This window comes from Synchytrium microbalum, assembly GCF_006535985.1.
Source record: "Synchytrium microbalum strain JEL517 chromosome Unknown SmJEL517_scf0006, whole genome shotgun sequence".
NCBI lineage: Eukaryota > Fungi > Chytridiomycota > Chytridiomycetes > Synchytriales > Synchytriaceae > Synchytrium > Synchytrium microbalum.
The window spans coordinates 507,753-532,247 of NW_022158355.1; the positions used below are offsets into that span (position 1 = coordinate 507,753).

Consider the following 24,495-nt stretch of genomic DNA (forward strand, 5'->3'; position numbering starts at 1 on the left):
TTTGTTCATTGTTTAAATACTTACTTGGCACTTCATTTACTACCTCATTAGATTCAAGACACCCAACTCTTAAGAATCAAGTTTTTCATCTGGTGCATTCGCTGCTTGACGGTTCGCCCTTACGTCAAGATAAGCTTTGTCAACACTGACGAAGTATTCATTTGGATTACTTTGGACGTGGTGTGGGGTGTACACGAGCAGGAAACGTGTACACCTGCTAACGTAACAGACACAACCTGCCTCAATGCTTTGGCAAAGCATATAACGGGTGTGTCTGGGAACGTGCCATGGTATTGATAAAAGTATTGTACAATATGTGCAATCTTTGAATCAATAAAATTTAGAAGCATATCAATCAACACATTACATTGTTCTTGTGTCTTTGGATTATGTTTTTTTAGGTTGTCATGGTGGAGAGACTGCCAGCAAAGCAATGTAAAGCACACAGCCAAACAGTCCAGCCTTCCGTCAAACAGTCCATTTGGGTTGCTGATGTGCCTCGAAGTAGCTAGAGAACGTCCCAAGCACGGCGATCTAACCGCACGAAACCTTGGAGCTTGCTTGGCTTGATATGCAAATAGCCAGATAACCAAATGCAAATTGCTAGATAACCAAACACTCTCTTCTGAAAATCTCGATCCAGCAATCAGAAAAGGGAACTTGGACTTGCGTTTTCAAAAACCACTAGAACTTGTATTGTTTGAAAAAGTGAACAATTATCTCATAGTGCTTCTCTTCCTGGCAGAATCAAACAAGTTGATGGTGGATGGATGAGTTGTTGAAGTTGTTGAAGGTTGTCTGGATTGAGATTGCGGTGAAGCGTAATGTCTTGATTCAGCTTGTGGTAAAATCCTTACACTTTCAACCACTAATTCAGAAAATAGAGTGTTAGAATAACGAGCCATCAACTATTAGTGAATCCAGCTCAAAAAATATCATGGAATCGCGACCAGTCATTCACAGCGAGCTGTGAGAGCACATGCACCATAAACTGCTTTAAAACATTGTCACTGTCTCAGCACACCATTGTTATCACAATATCGTCCCTCAGTAGCTCTAACTCTTCAGCCACCAAAGATAAAGCAAACGAAAATTCTAATTTTTTTGCAAACGTACCATGTCTCATAACAGCCTCAATAGGCACCGAAGCCTTAACAGCACCAGGATGTGGCATGAACTCGGCATGCATGGACTTTTGAGCCACAACAGACGCCTCGCTACCAGTCTCTGAATTTCGAGTGCTGGAAGACCTTGCCGTGGCAATCGACATTCGTGGTTGGATTTGTTGTGCGACGTTTTGTGATGACTGCTGATGAGATGGAACAGCAGCTATGGAAGCTGCTCGTATTGGTGCATATGGTCTAACAGGTTGTTCCGGCCGATTTGATGCGACGGAGGCCACTTTGGTTGGATTTGGTGATATTTGCGATAAGGACGTTGATGGGCTTGATGAGAGGCTGCCCAGTGAGCTTGCTTTGGAGGCAATGGTGCTTAGTGCGCCGCCATTCATTGGTAATGGGCATAGGAGAGACATGGGCTTGTCAGCAGTTGCCAGTATTTTGGCAGAGAGCTCTGCGATTCGTGAGCTGGACCAAAAAAGCATAGATGTCATAAGAAGCGATCTTACAATTCAAATATCAGAGTATACATATGCGTACCTATAATTGTCATCCATAGCCTTCATCTTGGCTTCATTCGCATCCTGAACTTGTCGATACTGTGCAGGAAGAGGTGGATTTGAATTTTGTCGTGGCGGTGACGGAGACGTCAGCTCCACAACATTGGCTGTGAACGCAAGACCATTAGCATTCCCGTTGCTAGTTTCTGATTCTCGTGCACTCAGACTAATCGTGTCTTTCGACTGTCCCACATGCCGACCAACATGCACATCTCCATCAAAACTGAGCCACGAAGGCATGTCACCAGTTAAAGCAGACTGCAAATTCGTCCTGTTAAAGTCTGCAGTGTCTGTGACTGTCCATCCTCGAATCAATGGTGATTCAGGTTTGATACCACGTTTGACTAGTACTACTGGTGGTAGATCTGCTTTGATACTCTTGACAGCTCCTCTGCCATTCAGGTCTCGGAGTTCGGCGAGCTGTTTCTCGATATTGGGATGTTGGGTGTGCAGAGTCTTTTCAAACTCTGCGAGTGCATCATGAGTAAATTTGGGTGCCTTCCATGATGGCTCATCGGATATGAAAAAGTCTGATGATGATATCTTGGCTGGTGTGACGGTAACTGGAGCGCTTGGAGGTTTACTAGATTCCGATAATACTAGGTTCGATTCTGGAAGCTCCGAGTCTGTTTGTGTCTCTTCAGACTGACGTTCCAAATTCGACTTGGACGACGCTATAGACTCTAAGGATCTTGCGTTCATTTCCTCTTTCAGGGTAGACTCTCTGGTCGGGCTAGTGGTTTGAAAACTTGTTAGGGTCTGATAACAATCCACACAAACGGCCAATGACTAAAAACCTGGATGGTCTTGGAGATTCAAACGTCACCGAGTCTTTGATGACTACTGATTTACGAGGAGTGAGTTCACCGTCAAAGCGAATCGAAGGTGTTATTGGTCTTGTGGCTGGACGAGCATCATCTTCTTCCACATTTTCAGGATACGACAATGCAGCATTAAATTTTGAATTGGCAGCCAGTTGTTGTCTCTTCATGGACTCTTTCTCCTAGAAGTATCACATTTTGAGTCATAATCGTGCTTGGGAATGGCCTAGTTGATAAGTATGCGTGGCATAAGCGACTTACAAGCATCCGAAGTGTAAGCCTCTCCCACATAGCAATCCGTCGTTCACTCTTCATCCTCGCTATCTATATACATGATCGAGTCAGCTGATAAGAATTCTCTTGCATTTTGCTGGGCTTACTTGCGATTCCAAATGTTCGACTCTACGAATAGCTACATCCACTAAGTGTTTTTGACTAGATCGCAAAAGGTGAGACTCACAGCAAAAGGAAACGACGCAAGTGCATGCATACTTTTCAAAGTCGTGTTCAATAGCAAGCAATGCCTCCCTCCTTTCCTGCCACGGCTGAGAATAGACCTTGACTTGCTTTATAAGCTCAAACAGGGGTTCATGTAAATCCGATTTGCTAAGAGTTCAAGCTTGTCAGTCCGTGTCTCGACAATACCACCTAAACCAGACAGGTGACATACCTTCTAAACAGCCTTGTAAACATAATGACAAGCTTGAGCTTAACGACAGAAGGAACACCCTGATTGCTAATAAAACCATCCTTCCATCTCATAACTTCCTCCATGGATGCTTCCAATTCACCCAACGCTGTCAGCACCTCCATACAAAGTTCATCGTACTCTGTCGCCACATGTTGGCCATTGCCATGCTCATCACTACTATTTTTACGAGAGGCAGCCAGCCCTTGATTTTGCAAGAGAGCCCATTTCTCAAAGACACCCAATACAGCAGCAGGATGAGATATACTGCTTGCATGTTTTCGTAATTCCTGACTGGTTGAATTTGCGTCAATGTTTAAACGGTTGTTGGAACTGTCCATGTGGATTTCGTCGTCCTCGTCGAATATGATGATGGAATTGTTTAATGGCGGTACATCGGATGGGAGACGAGAGCGTGTACCTGGAGCACTCTGCATGACACCTTGTATTAGCTGAGTTGATGATCGGCGAGTTCGTAATGGAGGCGGCATGAGTTCTTCATGTTGGGCAGCGGTTGATGCCACCATGGCTTGGTGTGTATAGACTATGTAACAAGAAGAAATAACGCGTCGATTAATATAATGACAATATAAGCGCGCGCTTCGTCCAAAAAAATCTCCTAGTTTTTGGCTTGCTCCACTTACCAAATCCTGATTGGGTTTCTTGATTTGAATCGTTTTAAGCTCCACAGCCAAAGGCATATATAAAGAACAGTAAAGCTGGCAAAATATGTCTGAAGATCCATTTTTCGCAGTCAAAGAGTGAGTCTTGATATTCCTTCCACTCGCTCTACGACATAGATCGCAAATCTAACGAGATTTCCACCGACCTGACGACAGTGAAGTAGAGGCTTCTCTCAATAATGCAAACAAGCTATACCAGCAATGGTCACGGCTCGTAGACTCCGGATCGTCCAATAGCGACGAGGTCCGGTGGAAGGTCGACGAGCTTCGAAGTGCACTGCAGAGCATCGAATTGGATTTACACGATTTGGAAGGCAAGCTCGCTTGGAGTTTGTTTGAAAGACAGAATTCTTTTATTGAAACTGTGGAATATTTATAGATACAATCAAGGTGGTGGAAGTCAACCCATCAAAGTTTCGACTGGATGCTCGAGAAGTCGGCAATCGTAAAGACTTTATAACGAGGACACGACGAGCTATACATGTAGGACAAGATCTTCACTGAAATGCACTTCAGCATGCTGATCTCACTTATATCATGTTTCGCAGGAACTGAGGAGTAACTTGAATGATCGACAATCGAAAAAACCAAATCAGAGGACTGATGATCGATCTGTAAGGCTTCAACGTTTGAAATTTACTCTCCTACCGAAAGTAACACTACACTTTGAACAGGCATTACTCGCATCCCGCACAAACACAGATAGATTCGGCAGGACACAAGAGGACTACAAAATGTCGAATCAGAGACACGTCGATCGAGAGCAACAAGCTCAATCAACTATTATGGCTGAGCAAGAAGATCAGATGGGAGATGTGTTACATACTGTTACTAATTTAAAGGATGTGGCTGTTGTTATGGGCAAGGAGTTAGATGACCAGACTAGGTACGACTCGTCAGCCGCTGTCATATTTGTGTTTTTTTTGCCCTCCTGCTAACATATCTTCTTGAAATAGGCTATTGGAGGATCTAGATACAAGTGTGGATAACACGCAGGGTCGATTAAGATCTGCTTATAAACGAATGGACGAGTTCATAAAAGCTAATGCTGGTAGGTTTGGAAGATTGTTTAATTTTGCCCGCCCGACCAGCCCGATCTAAATTCCTTCATCTTTAGATCCAAAGCAACAATGCGCTATCTGTGGCCTGATCATTATTCTTATTATATTACTCGTAATAGTCGTTTCTTTCTGAGTCGGATTTTAGACGGTCTATGTTTATTGTACAGCAGTGCCTCATATATATACAGCATTCTGATGCAAGTTACTCTTTTATCAGGCTTCGTTTACAATTACTATGTTTCAATACGTGCGGTGATATAGAAGACTCAATCATCATCCGAGTCTGATGCTTCTTTGGCAGCTGGTTTTTGGTTTTTCCTTGCCAAGTATCTTGCTCGAGCATCTGATACATCAGCTTCAGTAGCCTTCTTTGCCATCTTTTTAGCAAGAGACTCCTTCTCCTCTTCTCGTTCCCGTTTGGATTTTTCCTGAGCCTCTGTAGCTTGAGACTCGAGCAATTCACGAGCCCTGCGTTCCGCTTCTCGTTTGCGATCTTCCAATTCTCGTTTCTTTCGACGAGCTTCTTCATCAGCTTGTCGTTGTAACTGGCGTTTCCTATCTTCTTCTTCTTGACGAGCTCGTCTGGCTTCTTCATCAGCAATCTCCTGAGTCTTTTTACGTGATACGTTTAGACCAGCTCCTAATAGTTGCCGTTTGTCAACGACTTCTTCTGAATCATTTACTTTGACTTGACCAGATGATATAGCCTTCTTGACTAGAAGTTTCACTTCATCGTCGTCGGCATCATCATCTTTGACTGCTATGGGTTTTATGCTATTACTATTGGTTGGATTTATAACGACAGATCTATCAGCTGTAGTCTTGTTTAGCATATCACGATAGAAGCCCGTCAAGTCCTTCCTTTTCGTAACATCAGATTCTAGCGCCTCCTTCTTCTTTTCTTCTTCTTCCAGCCTCTTGAGCTCTGCCTGACGTTCCCTAAAAGCAGCAGTCACAAACTTTTCCTTGTCTGCATACATTTCACCCTCAGCTTCTCGTTCCCGTTGTACTTTTCGTTCCTCCACTCGTTCAGACTCTAGTTTACGGGCTTCAGCAGCCTTGATGAGATTCGCCATATATCGTGGTTTACGGTCTCCTCCAGAGTCTCCTCCTCCTCCTTGAGAGCGCTGCTTACGTTTCGAGTCTTCAGCGGATTTTAATGTTTCATAGACACCATCATAGTCAAATACAGTTGGATCTTCTTCTAGTGCTTTGGCGTGTTCTTGTTCTACAGCTGACGATCTGGATGACTGGACTGCTCGTAGCTCTTTATTGATTCGTTGCTGGCCTAGTTCAGTGTCATTGTCGTCTTCGTCGTCTGATTTACTACCGGTAAAGAGTGGGTTTTTGGATAGCTTTTGCTTGAAGGCTATTCTAGCAGCTTGGGATGCTGATGGGCCCTTCTTCTTTTCTGGTATTATGAGGCCAAACTTGCCACTGAATGGTTCCATTTCTTGCTTATGCGACTGACAGCAGAGCAAGTCGTATGCGAATGACTTTCGCAATTTATAAAGCGTTGTGGCTCCTAGATGGATTCCAAGCTTGGAATGCTAATATAGTTAAGAGGAATTCAGAGGTCACTTACAACTCGAAAGTAATTTGGTTTTTTGAAGTCAAGGGAGGAGCAGCTTCAAATATGGCAGTATTACGCGTATGAACCTTACGTTCTACATACTAATAATGGGATCAATACATTTTGCACAGTTTTCTTTGGACAGATTGTTTGTGGGCGTTTTTCAAAAACCGAAACATTTACGATCTGGATCTTCTGCAGCAAACGCCCTGTCGCTATACCCAAGACTCCAAGTCAAGACAGCACTATACATCCGTAGACTTACATTGCCCATCGAGAACCACGCAATGAGGTCCCTCTCGCCATCTGTTTGTTTTCTACTCGCGTTGGCGCTATCTGGATCTGTTACTGCAAACAGCTACAATCAAGGAGGAGCAGGGCTGAATCTCAAATTTGCAATATACTACTTTACGTCTGCCTCTTCTGGTGGTGTCTTTGAAAACGGGGGTAGTCAGAGTCAAGGAACATCTGTACGTGGTTTTGGCACCGTTGATGGGAAAAGTTGCACAAGTTGGCTCAATTTCGCCCTAGCTCAGTCATATGATGCATTTTTTTCATGTCTTGACAGCATTATCTTGCTAACAGTAACCATTACAACCAGGTCTTCTCATCCCCATATCAGAGTGGCGATCCGCCACAGCTTTGGGCGTTTTTTCCTGATTCCATGGCACTTACGAATCTTCAAACATCTATGTGTTTTACCCAACTTCCCCAAACTAAACTACCGCAAGGAAGTGGATGCAGACTCTTCGACCCGTCACAACAATGGAAATTGTCTAGTCTTCCTACAGGTCCAAGTCGAGTCTTAACTACTATCAAGAATCAAGGGACAGGAGCGTGCTTTCTAGACAATGGTGGGGGAGCCACGATTATGGGTGACTGTACAGCTAATAACGCTATGTGGTATGTAGTGGACGTACAGGCAGCATTCTCTGGCGCTCAAGTATCTCCTGGACCATCTGCAGCACCATCGCCAACTACAGCACCGTCTGCTGCACCGGTAAAGGTCTTAATGTCAGCTGCACCGTCAATTGTAAGCAGCCCGAACGCCACGACCATTCCGAACTCAATAATGCCGGTGGTATTCACTTCAAGCCCAAGTATGGCTACTGATACCACGATTGCTGTCGTCCTCAGCACCGACATTATAACCACCATTGATGCTACTAGTACAATGATAATGAATTCGGCTGCAGCAACAAGTAATGCGGCCTCTAGTCCTTCGCCCAGCGATGTTGTACCGTCAGTCAATCCAACAATCACACCGACGAGCCTGGCCTCAAGTTACCAGGCAATGACTTCAATTATAGTAGTATCTGACACGACAAGTACAGCACTATTAGAAACAGCTGTTGCATCCGAAATCGTGAAAGTGGTTATTCTGCCAACATCACTGGGCATGACAATATATACTACCATAGCACCGACTCCTGCTGCCACTTCTATCGCATCGGCCGTCACAACTGTAGACTCTGTAGCGGCTACCAGCATACCAATCGCTATCGCATCAACTGACTCTGTAGCAGCTACCAGCATACCATCTGTCGTGTCTGAATCCGCTGCACCTCTGAGTGCCACCTTAGATCCATCACCATCTGTAGCCGTTTATACCTCAACTGAAGTAATAATGACTAGCTCTGTAGCTGCTGCAACACCAATAGCCTCAAGTAGCCAGGCATCACCGCTCGCCTCAAGTATAGAACCAATAATAGATCCAAGTGTTATGCCACCACTCGCTACAAGCACCGATGCTTTAGCTCTAGTGACGTCGACAATGACGTCCATGACCAGCCTTCAAACACAGGCTGCTTTTGTACTGCAATCGGATGTAATGTCTCCTAGTCAATCTGGATCACTCTGTCTTGCCGTGAACGGAACGGATGTTATACTATCCCCTTGCAATGCCACTGATGTGCTGAAGCTCGTAATGGTTACCATGCCCTAACTCTCCCTCAAGTTTCTGTAAATAATGTCAGAAATCCCTTGCTTTTTTCTTTCCTCTTGTAAACGGCCACGCAACAGTTTTGTCACAGTTAGATGTGTGTGTTAAAAATACTAAGTTATAATAAATCAAACTAAAAAACGACTCTACAAAAGTAAGCAAGAAACTATGGATTGCTAGTTATTGTTGCTGGAACGTCCTGTTGGCTGAATGTAACTGAGATGGGATAGCCTCCGACGCTCAAGGTTACTTGTCCAGAGATGTAGACTTGTAATGAGTTGTTCAAAACGGATAGCAGGGCCTAATGACATGGTATTTGTGATTAGTATCTGTTGGAAAAAGTTAAATGGAGAGATATGATCTTACATTGAGTGAGTCAACACTGTTGAAGAGCAACGCCATAGGTAATGCTGGTGTTTTTGTTATAGCATGAGCTAAAGTTAGAAGACAGTTGTTAGTCATCCGTCATGCAGTTTGAACGGTTTTTTTTGCATTACCTGGTAGCAAAAACTGTGACGCAGCCGAGTTGATTTGTCCAATACTTATGGTAGCCCCCGTGACTGGATTTTTCCAGTTAATATTAGCCATAATAGCCGTTATGTTCTGCTGTGTTGTGAATGGATTGTTGACATATACAGAGCCCATAGTGGTCATAGTAAAGAGGTTTGAGACCGACAATGCGAATTGTGATTTTTGGATTAGTGAGGTGTATCCTTGGAATAATATTGGGTGGGTTGATCCGACAAAGACGTTGGATAGCCATGGGACCTGAAATAAGAAAAGACGTGAGCTTTGGGTCATCAATCATTAGTACATATCGATTTTTGTTCACCTGTGGACCGCCGATATTTACACCAGTTCCAACAATATTGATTGTAGCATTAGTGTTTGACAAGAAGAAGGAAAACACTCTTGTTATCCTTGCATTCTCAGTCACAAATGCCTGTGGACTCAACCATGTCGTCAAGTTTACAGTTTGCGTTCCAGGTGTAAGTACGAAATTCGGGAAGGTCAAGTTGCCTAAAAAGTAGCTAGAGTTCCACAAATCTACTCCTATGGTGCCCAGCGATATCGAGAACGGAGACGGGTTTGTTATGGTGGTTGTTACAACGACAGAAGCACCTTGATTCGTATCCGTTGACACGAGATCAAAGTTTGATACGTTGAAGCCTAGTCCATTCATTCCTTGAATGGTGACATTCTTTTGCAGTGGTATGCCACCGAAATGAAGGCCAACGACTGATACTCCGACTGTTGATACCAACTGCCAGTTAAGGGATGTTGAGTAAAAAAGAGCACTAAAAGGCAAAACAAACCGTCAGAACACCAAAGCAATCACCGCGAGTGCTACGATTTACCTTGTAAATCCAACAAACGCGGAAGGGTTTAACAGCGTAACTGTCACCGTTTGGTCAATATAAGCAGATCCGCTAGATATACTAAAGTCCGCCATCGTCATATTACTCAATAGCGTCCCATTCCATAATATCGAGACTGGGTTCTCAAAGTTTACATTTGCGGTTGTGCCAGCTGGTCCAGCTTGAGATACTTGAGCAATCAGTCTCAAAGTGAAGCTCGTGTTGGTTGCTTGACTGATTGTAGCTGATTGGATTGTGAATTGGGATGATGCGACCGCACTGCGTGCTATAGATGGGATAAAGACTAGGAATGTCAGCGGCAAGAAGATTCCAAGGAGAAGTATGGTTATGCCCACGCAGCCAATACTATGCAAAAAAAGATCAGTATATTGGTTATCATAAACTGGTTTGATCACGACATCCGATCCTCTCAGAAGCTAGAGGAACACATACCAGGCTACACGTCGCTTAGACTTGCTCCATGGCTCTCTATCACCCGTCCAACCCTCTCCCATCGGCCAACAAGTCCTCCAACAAGATGTCGGTCGCTCATACTCATCATCTTCCACCATAAAATTCCCACCAAACTTTTCCTTGCTATGAATGCCGTCATGAGAGTACAGTAAATCAGGAGATGCTGTACTGTTATAGTTCTTGGGAACTGCCGGTAAATCCCTTCGGTCCAATGATTCACGATTCCTGGTTACCACACCAGCAGATGGAACTGCAGCAGCTCGAACTTCGTCATGTATTTGCAATAGGCGGGATTGCGCCATTGCTGCAATCTAAGAAATAGCATTTGTGTGTAGAGGAAGGAGTTAAGCAGTTGTTTAGCGGTGAAGCTCCAGATCCAACAAACAGTCAAACAAGTACCTTCGCAGCTTGTGCAGCCTGAGTATTCTGCTCCATTTGCTTGATATCTACTTGTCAAGAGGTTCCGAACAATCTGTGTGCGTATACCTGCCGCAAGATTCGTTTCCATTTGTCCTTGCCTTCGACTCTTTTCTTCCTCTAAAACGATTGGACGCAACGAGCAATGTACGAGCGAGATACAATCACCAGGAAGCCTAAAGGTGGCGTAATATGATACGTTGATTCTATTCATCACGCGGGGACTTATAAATCTTCGTAAAGCAATTACAATCGAAATTGTTTGAAACAACGGCGACAAACACCAAACACACAAACACAAGTTCACAAATTCCCGACAAGCGTTGCCGCAATGTTATAGCTGCTTCTCAATACGGATTGTGTTTTACTGGCTTATGACAAGAGTGAGGGAACATTATAATAGTCATACTGAAGAGGCAAAACGTAGCCTCCAACACCCAAAGTTATTAAACCATGATAATTTGAAGTAAACGTCCCCGATATGTAGGCCCAAAGTGCCTAAAGTGTGTAGATATTATCGAAAATCAATTAGAAAGATCCATGTACTGAAAAACAGTTCGAAAACAACTTACGTTGAAAACTTGTAAACTACTAAACACCAGCTGCAAAGTTAATACTGGCGTCGTCGTAGTTGTATATGCTGGAATGATGAATTGCTCCGTCGTTACAATTTGGGCAATCTGTACTTCCGTGTCGCCATTCGGCCAAGTAACGACAAGGGTAAATCCGGTGATGTTCAACGGTATACTGAATGGATTCGTTATATTGACTGTTCCTGTTGTTTTCGTAGCTAGCAAAGCAGCCAGGTCTAGTTTGAAAGTGGCTCCAGAAATCATTGATGAGTTGCTTGAACCTTGAGAAACTCCCAGCGTGAAATTAAGACCAATAGCGAGCTTCGAAATCCATGACACTTGTGGACCTCCAACGTTCACAGCGTTCAACACCAGTGTCACGGATGGGTTCTTGGTGCCCAGCATAAAGGAAAATAATCTAACCAAATCGGTTACGTTCGACTGTGAAGTTGGCGTTATATCGACTCGTCTCTCTAGGCTTTGAATTCCGGGAAAGATATTGACATCACTCATTGAGAGCGTATAGAGGTATTGTGTGCCGTTGTAAACGCCAAAGTTGATAGTTCCAAGGGGGATTGCAAACGATGATGGATTGTTTATAACGGTTGTTGTCTCGACTTGGATTCCTTGTCCAGCGGTAGGCACCAGATCAAATCCAGAGGTGCTGACTTTTAGGCCTCCCATGCCGTTGAGCGTTACGTTCTTGTTTAGTTTCAGGCCACCATACCGGAGTCCAACAACAGTTACTCCAACATTGGCTAATAAGCCCCATTCCAAGCTAGGTTGCGCATATAGAGCGGCGTTGAAGTCTGAGAATTTTTGTGTGTCGATAATGCTGACATTATAGTTCTGATCTATATGTGCGTCTCCGTTTTGAATGTTGAATCCGACGACAGGAATACTGAGCATTGGAACTCCATTGTAGACTACATATAACGGCGTCTCAAAGTCCAGGTAGTTTGTGAATCCTTGTGGTCCGGCGTTAGAAACGTCAGCAATGACTCTCATCAAGAAGTTGTTTTCGGTTGGTTGAGATATACTCGTAGACACAATATTGAATTTGGTAGAGCCAACTCCCGAATCTAATTGAAATGATAAGACAGCGAGAGTCAGCAAACGGTAAAAGCTCAAAACTAGATACAAAATGCTTTACTCACAAACCATAGACGGTATAACCACATAAAAGATTATCGGCAGTATAACAGCACCAAAGAGCAATCCGGAAATAAGGGCACAGATTCCACTATTCGCAGCCAAATCAGATTAAAAACACTTGTTATCAAGTGGTGTGGTGATGCGCGATCTCACCATCCCATCCATTTCTGTTTTCTGGTCCACGGCTCTTTGCTTGCAGACCAAGGCCAGCATCGTATTACATTGCTCTTGGTGGAAACTGGGCTACTAGAGTTTTGTGGTGTTGGTGATGTCAATCGTCTGCTGGTTTTCAGTCCCTTCAAGTCCGCAGTTTTAGTGTCTGGCCCAATCGAAACTTGATTTCTTTTTGTCGATGGATCAATCGTCAATGAAGTTGGACCTTCTGGTGGTAGTAGTTCCTCCGTCGAAGAAGAACGTGAAAACTGCGAGAAAAGTGTTTACAAGTCAGCGAGAGTTTCAAACTAGAGGGCTATCAGATTACGAACAACAAATTATTACTTACTGAGTCCCATGCCTCATAAGACATGCGGCAGACCGTCAGTTTCCCTTTTCAAGTCAGCAAATTTGTTGTCGCTTCTTGTCGACAAGACCGAATTTGGGTACATGACAGCCAATCAAATTGATCGTCGTCCTGTTTACCACTGATTTTCCGACAAATGTTGAGCTACAATGCCAACTTTTAGTCTTTGCTCTCAAATTTCAACTATATACTGCCACTCGCACAGAAATCAGTAATGGACGCAACTGAGTTTGCTGTCGTAACGCCGTAGCAACAGTTCTCAGAATTTCAATCTTAGTATTATTATAATCCGAATAGAAATCGATAATATTCCAAGCGTATCATATAGAGAATCTTATAAATTGTTTGTTCATCTACTACAAACTTGAAGCTGAAACGTTATGGCTGTTGAGTTCAAGAGGGATTGTGTATCCACTGACACCGAGCCCAATTGAACTGTTTATATCGAGATTCAACTTGTTTTGAACGTAAGCTGCTGCAGCCTAAATTGCATAAATTTGTGACATGTACTTGTTAGAGGGTTTTCTGCAAGACTAATAACACCAACATATTGAACTCACTGAAAAAGCTTGACTAGCAGGCAACGATAACAATAGCGTCAGCGTGGGACTAACAACAGTAGAATGAGGAGGCACAATAATCGATTGGTTGTAAGTCATTCTTCCAATCTGAGTGCCAGACCACATGACGGAGGTGGCAAGACTGGTAATATTCAAAGTGATACTAAATGGGTTGGTGATGTTGACTGTTCCTTGAGCAGTTCCCGACACGAAGGTAGATAAGGTGAATGGGAACGATATGCCAGACATGACGTTTGACGGGGCTGCAGGGAACACGATTGGATAACTTCTGCCGATAGCAAGGCCGCTCAACCACGAGACTTGAGTTCCACCAATGTTCACACCAGTAATGACCATATTCAAAGTCGTTGGGGTGGAGGATTCACCGAGGGTGAAGAGTTTGGCTATTCCGGTAATGTTTTCTGATGATGTGGGTGTGATATCAATAGTCTTGTTGCTGGATGTGGTGCCTACAAACACAATGTCAGTTAAGTCGATATTCTTACATTCTTACATTGGCTAAATTCAGTTTCGACGACAAGAAAAAGCTGTTTACGATGCTTTACACACCTGGTACGATGTTGAAATCAGGAATGTTCAATGTATAGACGTAATCAGACTGGTTGTATAAAGCGAAACTGACTTGACCCAACGGCATTGAAAATGTAGATGGGTTGATTGTGGTTTGAGTCGTTTGGATTTTAATGCCGTTATTGTCTGCCGGTAAAATATCAAAGTTTGAAGTCGAGAATTGTAGTCCATTCATTCCAGCCAAGGTTAGAGTCTTGTTGAGTGTCAATCCACCATAGTGAAGGCCCATAAAACTCACTCCATTAGTAGCTGTCAGTTGCCACGCAACTTCGTTTTGGCTGTAGAGTGCATTGTTGAAGGCGGCAAACGTAGCACTATCCAATATAGAGACGAGCACGGTCTGATCAAACGTTCCAGCACCTGTTGAAAAGTTTGAGGATGTTGAACTATAGACAGTATACGTCAAAACGACCTACCGTTTGAGAGTTGCAAATCCGGCATTGGGATGCTAAGCATTGTCTTTCCACCGTAAGCGACAAACAGAGGAGTCTCAAAGTTAATTACAGCACTAAATCCATTAGGACCTGCGTTGCTGACATCCGTAACAAGCCTGAGAATAAAGTTTGTCTCGGTAGCGTTCGAGATTGTGTTGGAGTTAATGGCGAAAACGGAGTTGTCAATGCTGGAACGAATGATTCCAGGGATTATAACCAGAAAGATGATGGGTAACAAGATGACCAATAGTAGAATCGTGGTTACGACACAACAGATAGCTCCAGCATAGACTCGTTTCTTACGAGACCATGGCTTCTTGTCGCCAGTCCATCCTAAAGAGGAAGCGGTTCAGTGAATAACGTTGGACCAGTGGGGACCGAGAAACTTGAGTCGAAACTTTCAAAGTAAAAACACACCTTCACCTAAAGGCCAGCATCCTCGCCAGAGAGCCTTTGGAGAAGTTGGAGAGTACTTGGGTTTTGGAGAAATAGGAGATCGTCGTTTAGTAGTAGGAGATTTGGCGGTAACAACACCAATTTTATTTGAGGTACGCAACTTGGATAAACGTGGTGACGCGATCGGAGAAGGTAACGGTGATTTGTCGGTTTCCAAGAGCTGATCGCTTGAAGTAGCTCTGGACATCTGTCCGAGAGCGAATTTGTTAGTAATGTTGTGCTTTAGTAGGAGAGCTGCAAACCTGGAAAATGCTGCAATGTAACAATGTAACAACACCATGTTCTACCATAAGCATGATAGAAACGATAACGATCCAACAACAATTCATAACTTACATCGGCCATCTTTGCAAGTGATCCCTTTTTGAGTCTCTGCTAGGTTCTGTTCGTTTGAACAAGTTGTTGCGGAGGAGTAGGGTTGTCTCAACCCCAGAACGCAAAGTCGTTTGGTCGACATCGTCTGGCTCTATTTGTACAGAAATTAAACGAGCAAGATCCTATATCGTTGTCGCGTCCACTGCAAAAAGCATTGTGCACTTTTTTTCTGTTGATCAAAAACACTGCAAGAAATGAGAAATGACAGCTTCGCCGAGGTTTCTTAATAAGGTATAAAAGCGTAACACTGATGCATGCACCAAGATAACACTCTATTTTTCTATATAGGCTCGGCGCTTTGTTGATTATAAAAGGCTACGGATTTGTGGAGGAAGAGGAGGAGATGGTGCAATATCATTTGCTCGGACATCTCGAGTACCATTTGGACCTGCAGATGGAGGCTCCGGAGGCAACGGCGGCAACATACACGTATCAGCTTCCAAAGAACTCACATCTCTGCACGGCATTCAGACCACATATGTTGGCAACAATGGCGAAGCAGGACGAGGAAGTGGAAGACATGGGTCTGCTGGTGCTGATATAGGACTAGTCGTACCAATAGGCACAACAGTAAAAGAGATTGATCCTCCTGAATGGTATACCAGTCCATCCAGTAAGAAAGTCGATGTCAAGAGTATCTTGAATCCATCATCGCCGGCCGAGTATACGAACGAGTATAGAAGACGCAGTGCTAGTATATCTGTAGATGGATTGGATGAACTCAGTGAAGCAGAGTACGAGATGACGCCGCAAGTACAGCTAGCTCGACAATTGTATAAATTCCGTCATGATTACTTCCCACGCCCTGATCGATTGAAGTATATATTGGAACGGGCTCCGCAATGGATGCCGCCGCCACCGAAAATTGAATTGGATTTAATGGTGGACGGTGAACGACATGTACTAGCTCGAGGTGGTCGTGGAGGAGCAGGAAACCCGACATTTGTATCGGCAGAGATGCGAGGGCCTGGAATGGCAGGGCGAGGAGAAGACGGTTACGAAACGTTTATAGAACTAGAACTGAAGACTATAGCAGACTGTGGACTAGTAGGGATACCTAACGCAGGAAAATCCAGTCTTCTAGCCGCTATATCCAACGCCCACCCGAAAATCGCTGCATACCCATTCACCACCCTAAACCCATACATCGGAACGGTGCAGTGGCCAGACTCGTGGTCTCTCACCGTAGCAGACATACCCGGACTAATCGCAGGTGCTCATCTCAACAAAGGGCTAGGCCACAACTTTTTACGACACATTGAACGAGCACGGGTACTCGTCTATGTTATCGATGCTTCTGGGAATGCACCTTGGGATGATTTGGCTACGCTGCGGTTTGAACTCGAGGCGTATAGATCTGGATTGACCGATAAGCCCAGTGTTGTGATTGCCAATAAGGCGGATCTTGATGCCGCGCAGAGTAATATGGAGGAGCTGAGGAGTCGAGCGGGATGTACTGTGGTTGAGTGCTCTGCACTTGAACGACGGAATGTGGAACAAGTCACAGGGGTATTGCGGGAACTTGTATCAGCAATCACCAAAAAGAAGGAGGAGGAGCAGGAGGAGGAGAATGTAAATAATAACAATACTAGCCACTTGTAAACGATCAAGCATAATTAATTATTACAAAGAAGTCACGCCAAAACCAAGTTCACCGTTCAAACGGGTGCGTAGTACGAAAGCTGTGTATTTTTTTGTAGATTTCGTGCTAGTGCGTCGGAGGTGTGAATCTCAACCAGTTTAGCACTTACATTCCTGGGATTTGGAGGCCACGTCCAGCATATGTTGTCGTGTGCCATACCATGCTTGAACGTCTTCGATTCGTCCTCCTCTCCGTGACCGTCTTATCGTATGTCGGTGGGAGTTTGGCAGATCCTCCTGTTGTTATCAAGGATCCAGGTATGGCTACAAATATCAACTTTTCTGCATCGAAACTGACGCGTCGCTTTCCTTCTTGTACAGGATTATCTGCTGGGTCGTTAGCAGGAGTTGTAATTGGATGTTTTGTCTTTGTAGGCTTCATCGGCTTCCTTGCCATATCCGCCTATCGCAACCACCACCAGTCAAAGGAGCCAATATCTATTTCTGGTATGCCATATCTTCGAAACGTTAGCAGTCGAAAAGCTAGTCCACCACACAGCCTATTGCATTGTTGTCACGACATTCACAATGCCCACACCCGAACACAGGTCCCGGATTCATCTACGGAGACTACGAGCCCGCCGCCGTCCAATTCAACGGCATCAAACACGACGACGACGATGACATGGAGGAACACCACATCAGCGGCCGAAAACAAAAACCCATTCAACCAAACATGGACGTATCAGATGACCGCTGGTCGATATACAAACGCATCTCACGCCCCTTCATGATGAGTAAAACCCGCCCTGTCGCCATCCACGGTACCAGTAGCCTTCCCCGCGTCACAGGCACGAACTCACGCACACTCCCACTCCCATCCGATCGCCTGCTCGAGGAAACTGGACAGCAGCCTAGCAATAGCAGCATGATAACCGAGGGAGCGATAACACCGTCGCTTGAACACCGCAACACGTCGCGGTCTGCGACTGTAACGCCCTCATCGTCACGGCACTCGTTCCCAAACCACGAGGAGCCGTTCATGGTCGCGTACCCGTATCGGCCGAAAGAGAGCGATGAGGTGCAGCTGGGTGTGGGGGATTTAGTTGTGATTAGTCAGGTGTTTGATGATGGGTGAGTGGACGACTGTGGATTGTTTGCGTGTTTACGGTGATGCTGATTTTTTGGTTGGACAGGTGGGCTATGGGCACGAATCTGATGTCTGATACGTTTGGAGCGTTTCCGCTTAGTGAGTTTGTGTTTGTGGGTTGGTATGCACACGAGTTTAGGCTAACTGTTTTGATGGCAGATAAACTGTTTGTGGGGACTGATGATGTGAGGAAGCGCCTGGCGCATTACTTTATCTGAGGGGGTGCTTGGTGCTTGGGAGACTGTATCATTGGGGAGAGAGAAGAGAACTTGTAAAAACTAGAATACCACTTAAATACCACTTTTGCTGGCCTCGTGAATCAATATTTATTGTGTATCCAACGTTGTTAGCGAGAAGAAAGCCAAATGGGTCCAAACAAGTCGACTACAAACGTTTACAACCTGGCGTTGTTTAATAACAGAAATATTGCTTTATCAACAAGAGTCCATATGCCAACAAACGAAATAGAAGAATCTATGCAATGTAAAAGAAGGCTACAGCCAAGATGCAATATGCGGCTAGCAGCATGCTGCCTTCAATCCAATTCGACTAGAAAGCGAAACAAGGAGTTAGCAAAGTTGCCACAAAGCGGTTGTATTCACGTTACATACCTCTCCATCTTGTATCAGACTGTTAACCACAAACACAGCAACAAATATCGTAACACTCGAGAACGGCGGGAATGCAAGCGTCAATGGCTGATCAAGCACCCACCCAAGCAATACCAAGAAGGGAGTCACCATCAACGCAATCTGTTTTTCAATACGTCAGTCACCACTCAAATGCTAATACAAATTCAACGCTACATTCACCTGCATAGACGACCCGACAGCAACCGAAATAGCCAAATTCATCTTATTCTTAATAGCACAAAGCACGGCCGTATAATGCTCTGCAGCGTTACCCACTATCGGCAGCAACACGATTCCAACAAATGATTGCGTGAGACCTAGTTTGGATGTCAGACCCTCGATTGAGCCGACAAGGAGGTCGGCACAGACTGATATCAAGATTGTTACGATTAGTAAGAGTACAATCGCGAATTTAAAGTTTAGGGTTGGGGATTCTTCTTCGTCGTCGTCTGCATCGTTGGCGGTGTCGTGGTGTTGGGTAGTGTCGTTGAATATGGCCTAGGATAAAAGCCAGGCGGCAGTGAGGATTGATTGAACGTGGGGTGTTTGGAAGAATTCACTCACGGTATGTGTATGGAGTTGGAAGACGAGGAAACAGACGTATATGATCAGTAGTATGATCTAGGAATAGCTAATCAACCAATGTTTGAAATCCATGCAAAACCAAAACCTTACGGCTGTTGCTCGACTCAGACTCTCGACATGCTTGAGAGTATCTGGATCCTCAGACGAAGCCTGCATAACGTATGCTGCAGGAATGAGATATCTAATTGTGTACACAAAATGGTCAGTAATAAACTTCTTCTTTGTTTGTTTCGTGCCGCAAAGCACACTCACGCAAACACAGTCAGCGCCATTAGACTCGCCGATGTTTGAGCGGCAGTCGTATTGAACGACTGTGTGTGATATTTCAAGCCTCCAAAGAAGAAGCAGAATCCAGTAACCAGCAAAAGGTTTGACAGAATACTTCCAAGCAGTGACGCCTGAACTACATTGATTAGTCCCTCTCTTAGAGCAAAAATTCCCACAATCTTGTAGTAGGTGGTGAGAAAGGGTTTAATGAGTCGTATGTCATGTCGTGTTGTTGTCGACAATCCTTACCAATTCAACAGCGTTTCCCAAGGTGGCATTGATCAGCCCGCCGATCGTCTAGATAGCATAAGTACCGTGAGCGATTTATCTAGATTGACGTTCAAATATGGGGATCTTACCTGTCCAGCTCTCAACGCAACCTCTTCAGTACAGAATCCAAGCAAACCAGCTAGCGGAATGATTGCGAAAAAGTTCAAGAAGAATGTAGCGTATTCAGGCCATTCGAGCTTTGCAGAGAGGACTCCCAGTGGAATGCAGATCTTTGAAAAGTTTGACGTTAGTGTGATAGATTTGGTCCGAACTGATGGTCCCCTGGGGCAAACTGGGATGCTTGAAACATTGAATAGATCGTTGCAGCGTAATTGTGACTTGTCTACAGGTACGAATCCAAGAAACAATTCCCTCGGCCCTATCGTTGTTACTAGACGCATGCGTACCAACAAGACATTCAATCCAGATCCAAGAATGGCCTGCTTGAGAGACTCTGTCCATGTTGGTTCTACAGCAATGGATCCGATCATGCCATTTGGAGCAAGTAGAGGATGGTTTTCTAACGTGTCAAATGTTGATCTGTTATCGTCCATCATTTCAGGGTTGGAAACAGAGCAAGTTGACGTTGATGGTACCTCCAACTAGCGCGACTGATGGCCTCCTTGCATTTGGAACACTCTCACGGAAGGTTCCTCGAGCAACCAGATTAGATTGCGTTCTCGTTGCGTACGGTTGGGGAGAGCCTGTAGTAGACATGATTTGATGTTTGGAGTTTGTTGGGTTTAAAGTTGTCGGTCTGGTGTCGAAGGCTGTGCAGATAATTCTCGCGTCAAGAGCCACGAAAAATATTATAGTGTATAGATAACTGATTCTCCCGTGTTTACCTATCAAGATGTAATTGTCATTCGCGTCCAAACATACTCACAATTCGCAAAACAACATCAACGACGACGTTGAGAGAAAGACGGACAACCATGTGGTTTACGGGCCCAATAGAAGCAGCTATAAGATCTGCCCAAAGCGACGCGAAACTCTTTATCGTCTTTATAACTGGCAAGTACAGCACTTCAATGGTATTTTAAAAGATCACCCAACAGTTGAGCCTCATAATGACTGTTCACCCTCTTAGATGAGTCGGAAGCAAACGAACGACTATTACGTATACTGGAATCTGATTCTGTAAGCTATAGCCCCCTTGTTTATCGTCTTAAACGTCAAAAACCCATCACATTTGCTCGACAGGTCGCTCAACTCATCAAATCCAGCTCGGTCGCTATAAAACTTGCTGCTGGGCAACAGCAACAGCAATTTAGCTCTATATACCCGCTATTCAAGACGCCGTCTGTTTATATCGTCAAACAGGGAGTCGCTGTCGATATTGTCTTTGATGAGGAGAGCTTATCGCCAGCATCAGTCGTGGAACGGCTGAACAAACATATAGGTGGTGGATCTAGTAATAATGCCAGTGGTACCGCTGGTGGTGGCAGTGCGTCGTCTTCATCTTCTCAGCCAGCTACACAACCAGCTTCAGCTTCATCTTCTCAGCCAGCTACACAACCAACTTCAACTTCACGACCTCCGCCAACAGCAGCATGGGCATCACAGTCACCACCATTGTCATCATCACCATCAACTAGCACACCGTCTGAAACCGACACGACAATACGTCCAGTCAAAATAAACATTCGAAAACTAGGACAGCAAACTCCCCCTCAATCTCCATTTTCAACAACATCACCATCACAATCACCGCCACAACCCCCAAAATCATCTCTAATAATTTCCTCAAACACTCCCACAAAACCCAAAACATCTCCAGCAGCACAGAAACCAGAATCACCAAAACCTGCACCAACTCATGCCTCCATTGCATTCAGATTGCCGAACGGATTGACGTTACGTGAACGATTTTCGGTTGATGATACATTGTTGAATTGCAAAGAGTGGTTGTTGCAGGTACGGATGCGATCATTATTCGGTTTTCTTTTGGTGCCAGTGTCTGACTTGTAGACTTTATAGGCCAAAGAATCAGAGAATTGGACGAATGTAGAGTTTACGCAATTGCTTCCAAGGAAGAAATTCACGAGTAGCGAGGAGTCGAAGGGCCTCAAAGGTATCCTTATATTATATGTTCCTTGTTTGCCTGTTCCCCACTAAGCAACACCTCTCCTCCATAGACCTAGACCTCATCCCTTCCTCAACACTAATCGTCACTGTCCTCACCTCATCGTCCAGTGGTGGCACTCGACCTCAATCCAGTAGCACTACCAACAACAACACAACCCCTTGGTATTCAGTAATCACAGGCTGGCTCTCAAACACGATAAACAGTGTGTGGCAGACCATTAGTAGTGTTTTGGGAGTGAATCCTGTCCGGCGGGCTATTGCGTCGAGAATGGGAGGTGCTGGGATGGGAGTGTCGGCGTCGAGTGGATTGGCTATGGGTGGTGGAGATGGTGATGGGGTGAGGAAGAGGATGGTGGATGGGTCGTCGTAGTAGTATTCGTTTTGTTATCGTTTCAAGTACAACGGTGGTTGGTACTAGTATATCGGTTGCGAATTCATCTCCCGATTTTTCTATGGTTTGGGGCCAAAGTATTGTCAAACGCAACTGATACGAACTTACAACATCACAAAAGTAAGAATGTCCAGTTATATATATTTTATGCTTAATATCAACAATTTGAATCGTTTCAAAAAGGGGGTCTTGACAGTTTGATACGGAAAAATAAAACAAGTGCAGGACCACAAACGAAACCCTATTTCTTAATAACATTCTTTTGCAAAGCCTGTAGCTGCTTTTGCATGGTATCCAGTATTCGTTTGATTTCATGGACGGCTTCCATCTACGTCAAAAGACTTGTGAGTATGTTGAGTATTTGAGGAGCAGAAAAAACCGTGAATGTGGAGCCTTCAATGGCCAACTTGTCTTCACCGTACCTCAGGAGTCAAACAACCATCGAACTCACCCACCAGCACATCATCGTACCTCTTATAAGCAAACCTATGCTTGTGCTCTGGCTGCAGACTCAGCTCATACCATCTACAAAATGTCCATAGTCAGATTCCTCCGATACCAACAAAAAACGGAACGGACAAAACATCAATGTTCTTACTTTGCGAAAATCCCACCAAACTTGTACTGAAAATGCAGCCTCGGATCAACCCTCCCCATTTGCGCCCAATGCCGTGTATTCACAAACGCATTCAGCAGTACCTCCATTGCTCGCGACTCGGCCACCTGCATGGCCTCAAACCCCGTATTCGTCAGCAGCCCACACGACTCATCACCAGCCACAATCGGCATTCCCTGCTCAATCGTCCACGCGATATGCGACTCAAGCGCAAGCACATGCAAATCCAACGTCCCTCTAAGCTGTATGAAAACCCGTATTGGGTCAAACCGTAACGTCTCAGATTCTTCTATCGTGGTTTCGGGGGGTTGGTTTGGCGAGGGCAGTTCTTCGTCTGTGAGGGGTACGCCGCGCCATGATCCTAGTGCTGGATGACGGCGTGCGACAGCGATCACTAGCTTGGATGATGTGGATTCTAGTTGTTCTTGCACGTCGTTTTCGATGTGGGCTTCGAGACGTTCGGCGAGACGGTCTGTGGGTGAGTCTAGGGGTTTGGATGACCAGGATGGCCATGGCTTTTTGAGGTTTGAGAGAAGGAATCTAAAGAGGTGAAGATGTTGGCAAAAATACCAAAACGAGACCGTGTCTCATGCAGAAAGGTGCAGCAGATGCGAGCAACCATCAACATGATGTAACTACTTACGAGCATTCATTCAACCATCTCGCATACCGTCTCGATACGGTGGGATGTACGCCATTCGGTGCAGTCAGCAGCTTCTCTGCGACTGCATTCATGGCAGAGCTCGTTAGCTGCAACTGAGTGATTAAATGTGCTAGATGAGCGCTACTACTTGCAGATAAATACACCAATTGTTCTCCCATCGTAAAGCACGACGGAACACTAGCCACAAACGAATTCAACTCGTCAATGCTAACAGATGCATTCCCATCTGTGTCCAAATATTCAACCAAGAAGGACGAATATGGCGGTTTTAAATACTGAGAGTATAAGTTCTCGAGCTCGATAGGGTTTAAGAAATCACCTCTGCGTTCGTATATGGCTTCTAACAGGACGAGAGCATTGACACTACCGCTCCAGTTTTCTTCTCTCCACATTGTGGCAAATGCTGGATCCTGGATGCGTTCGTAGGGTTTCCTAAATATTCCCTCCATGTTTTGACGGAGTGCAGATAGGTGACCGCTCAAGCGAGATGAGAAGCGAGCTTCGGCGGCTCTAGCTTCGATTTCTGAAACTGTCTGACTAGCTATTGCTTGTTGGAAGGGGTCTTCCATCATATCGAGCATCTGCGATATCCTACTATCATGGAGCCGGGGAGGTGTCGGTGTATGCTGAAGTATACTAGAGCTGAATTCTTCCTTGACTCGTTGCAAGGATCTCATGTGGTTATGGAATATATCGGCTAAAAAGTTTCCAAAATGTCATCAATGTAATTTGATCAAGGGTGAAATCAAGCTCTAATATATACCATTTGTGGCTGAGTCCCCTTTACAAGAGTACTCGAGGTAGACGGCCGCTCCATACATTGTCTCCATAATCGAGTTCAGGTTGTCTTCTATACGTTGAATATATCGGACTTCTCGGAGTGGCCGTAAAGC

The 24,495-nt window shown here is 44.8% G+C and overlaps 5 protein-coding genes across 5 annotated transcripts; 2 read left to right on the forward strand and 3 right to left on the reverse strand.

The window, feature by feature from the left end:
• Positions 1-716: 716 nt before the first annotated feature.
• On the reverse strand, positions 717-3,714 carry SmJEL517_g01808 (uncharacterized protein; the record flags this gene model as incomplete). The annotated part of the gene is made up of 8 exons (XM_031167736.1): positions 717-868; positions 1,117-1,586; positions 1,659-2,411; positions 2,476-2,681; positions 2,761-2,823; positions 2,880-2,934; positions 2,992-3,105; positions 3,170-3,714. The coding sequence occupies 8 exons, from the start codon at positions 3,712-3,714 to the stop codon at positions 717-719; spliced, it is 2,358 nt and encodes a 785-aa protein (XP_031026268.1).
• A 202-nt stretch (positions 3,715-3,916) lies between these two features.
• Positions 3,917-5,064, forward strand: SmJEL517_g01809 (uncharacterized protein; the record flags this gene model as incomplete). The annotated part of the gene is made up of 7 exons (XM_031167737.1): positions 3,917-3,948; positions 4,027-4,199; positions 4,250-4,353; positions 4,419-4,484; positions 4,545-4,756; positions 4,827-4,921; positions 4,988-5,064. 7 exons carry the CDS (start codon positions 3,917-3,919, stop codon positions 5,062-5,064), a joined length of 759 nt encoding a protein of 252 aa, XP_031026269.1.
• A 133-nt stretch (positions 5,065-5,197) lies between these two features.
• Positions 5,198-6,382, reverse strand: SmJEL517_g01810 (uncharacterized protein; the record flags this gene model as incomplete). The annotated part of the gene is made up of 1 exon (XM_031167738.1): positions 5,198-6,382. The coding sequence occupies one exon, from the start codon at positions 6,380-6,382 to the stop codon at positions 5,198-5,200; it is 1,185 nt and encodes a 394-aa protein (XP_031026363.1).
• A 9,177-nt stretch (positions 6,383-15,559) lies between these two features.
• Positions 15,560-16,960, forward strand: SmJEL517_g01811 (uncharacterized protein; the record flags this gene model as incomplete). The annotated part of the gene is made up of 2 exons (XM_031167739.1): positions 15,560-15,589; positions 15,647-16,960. 2 exons carry the CDS (start codon positions 15,560-15,562, stop codon positions 16,958-16,960), a joined length of 1,344 nt encoding a protein of 447 aa, XP_031026362.1.
• Positions 16,961-18,563: 1,603 nt separating this feature from the next.
• SmJEL517_g01812 (uncharacterized protein) lies at positions 18,564-20,560 on the reverse strand (the record flags this gene model as incomplete). Its single annotated transcript, XM_031167740.1, has 10 exons — positions 18,564-18,638; positions 18,701-18,841; positions 18,902-19,219; positions 19,286-19,342; positions 19,397-19,487; positions 19,559-19,752; positions 19,823-19,870; positions 19,933-20,073; positions 20,137-20,363; positions 20,440-20,560. 10 exons carry the CDS (start codon positions 20,558-20,560, stop codon positions 18,564-18,566), a joined length of 1,413 nt encoding a protein of 470 aa, XP_031026361.1.
• Between the last annotated feature and the right edge of the window lie 3,935 nt (positions 20,561-24,495).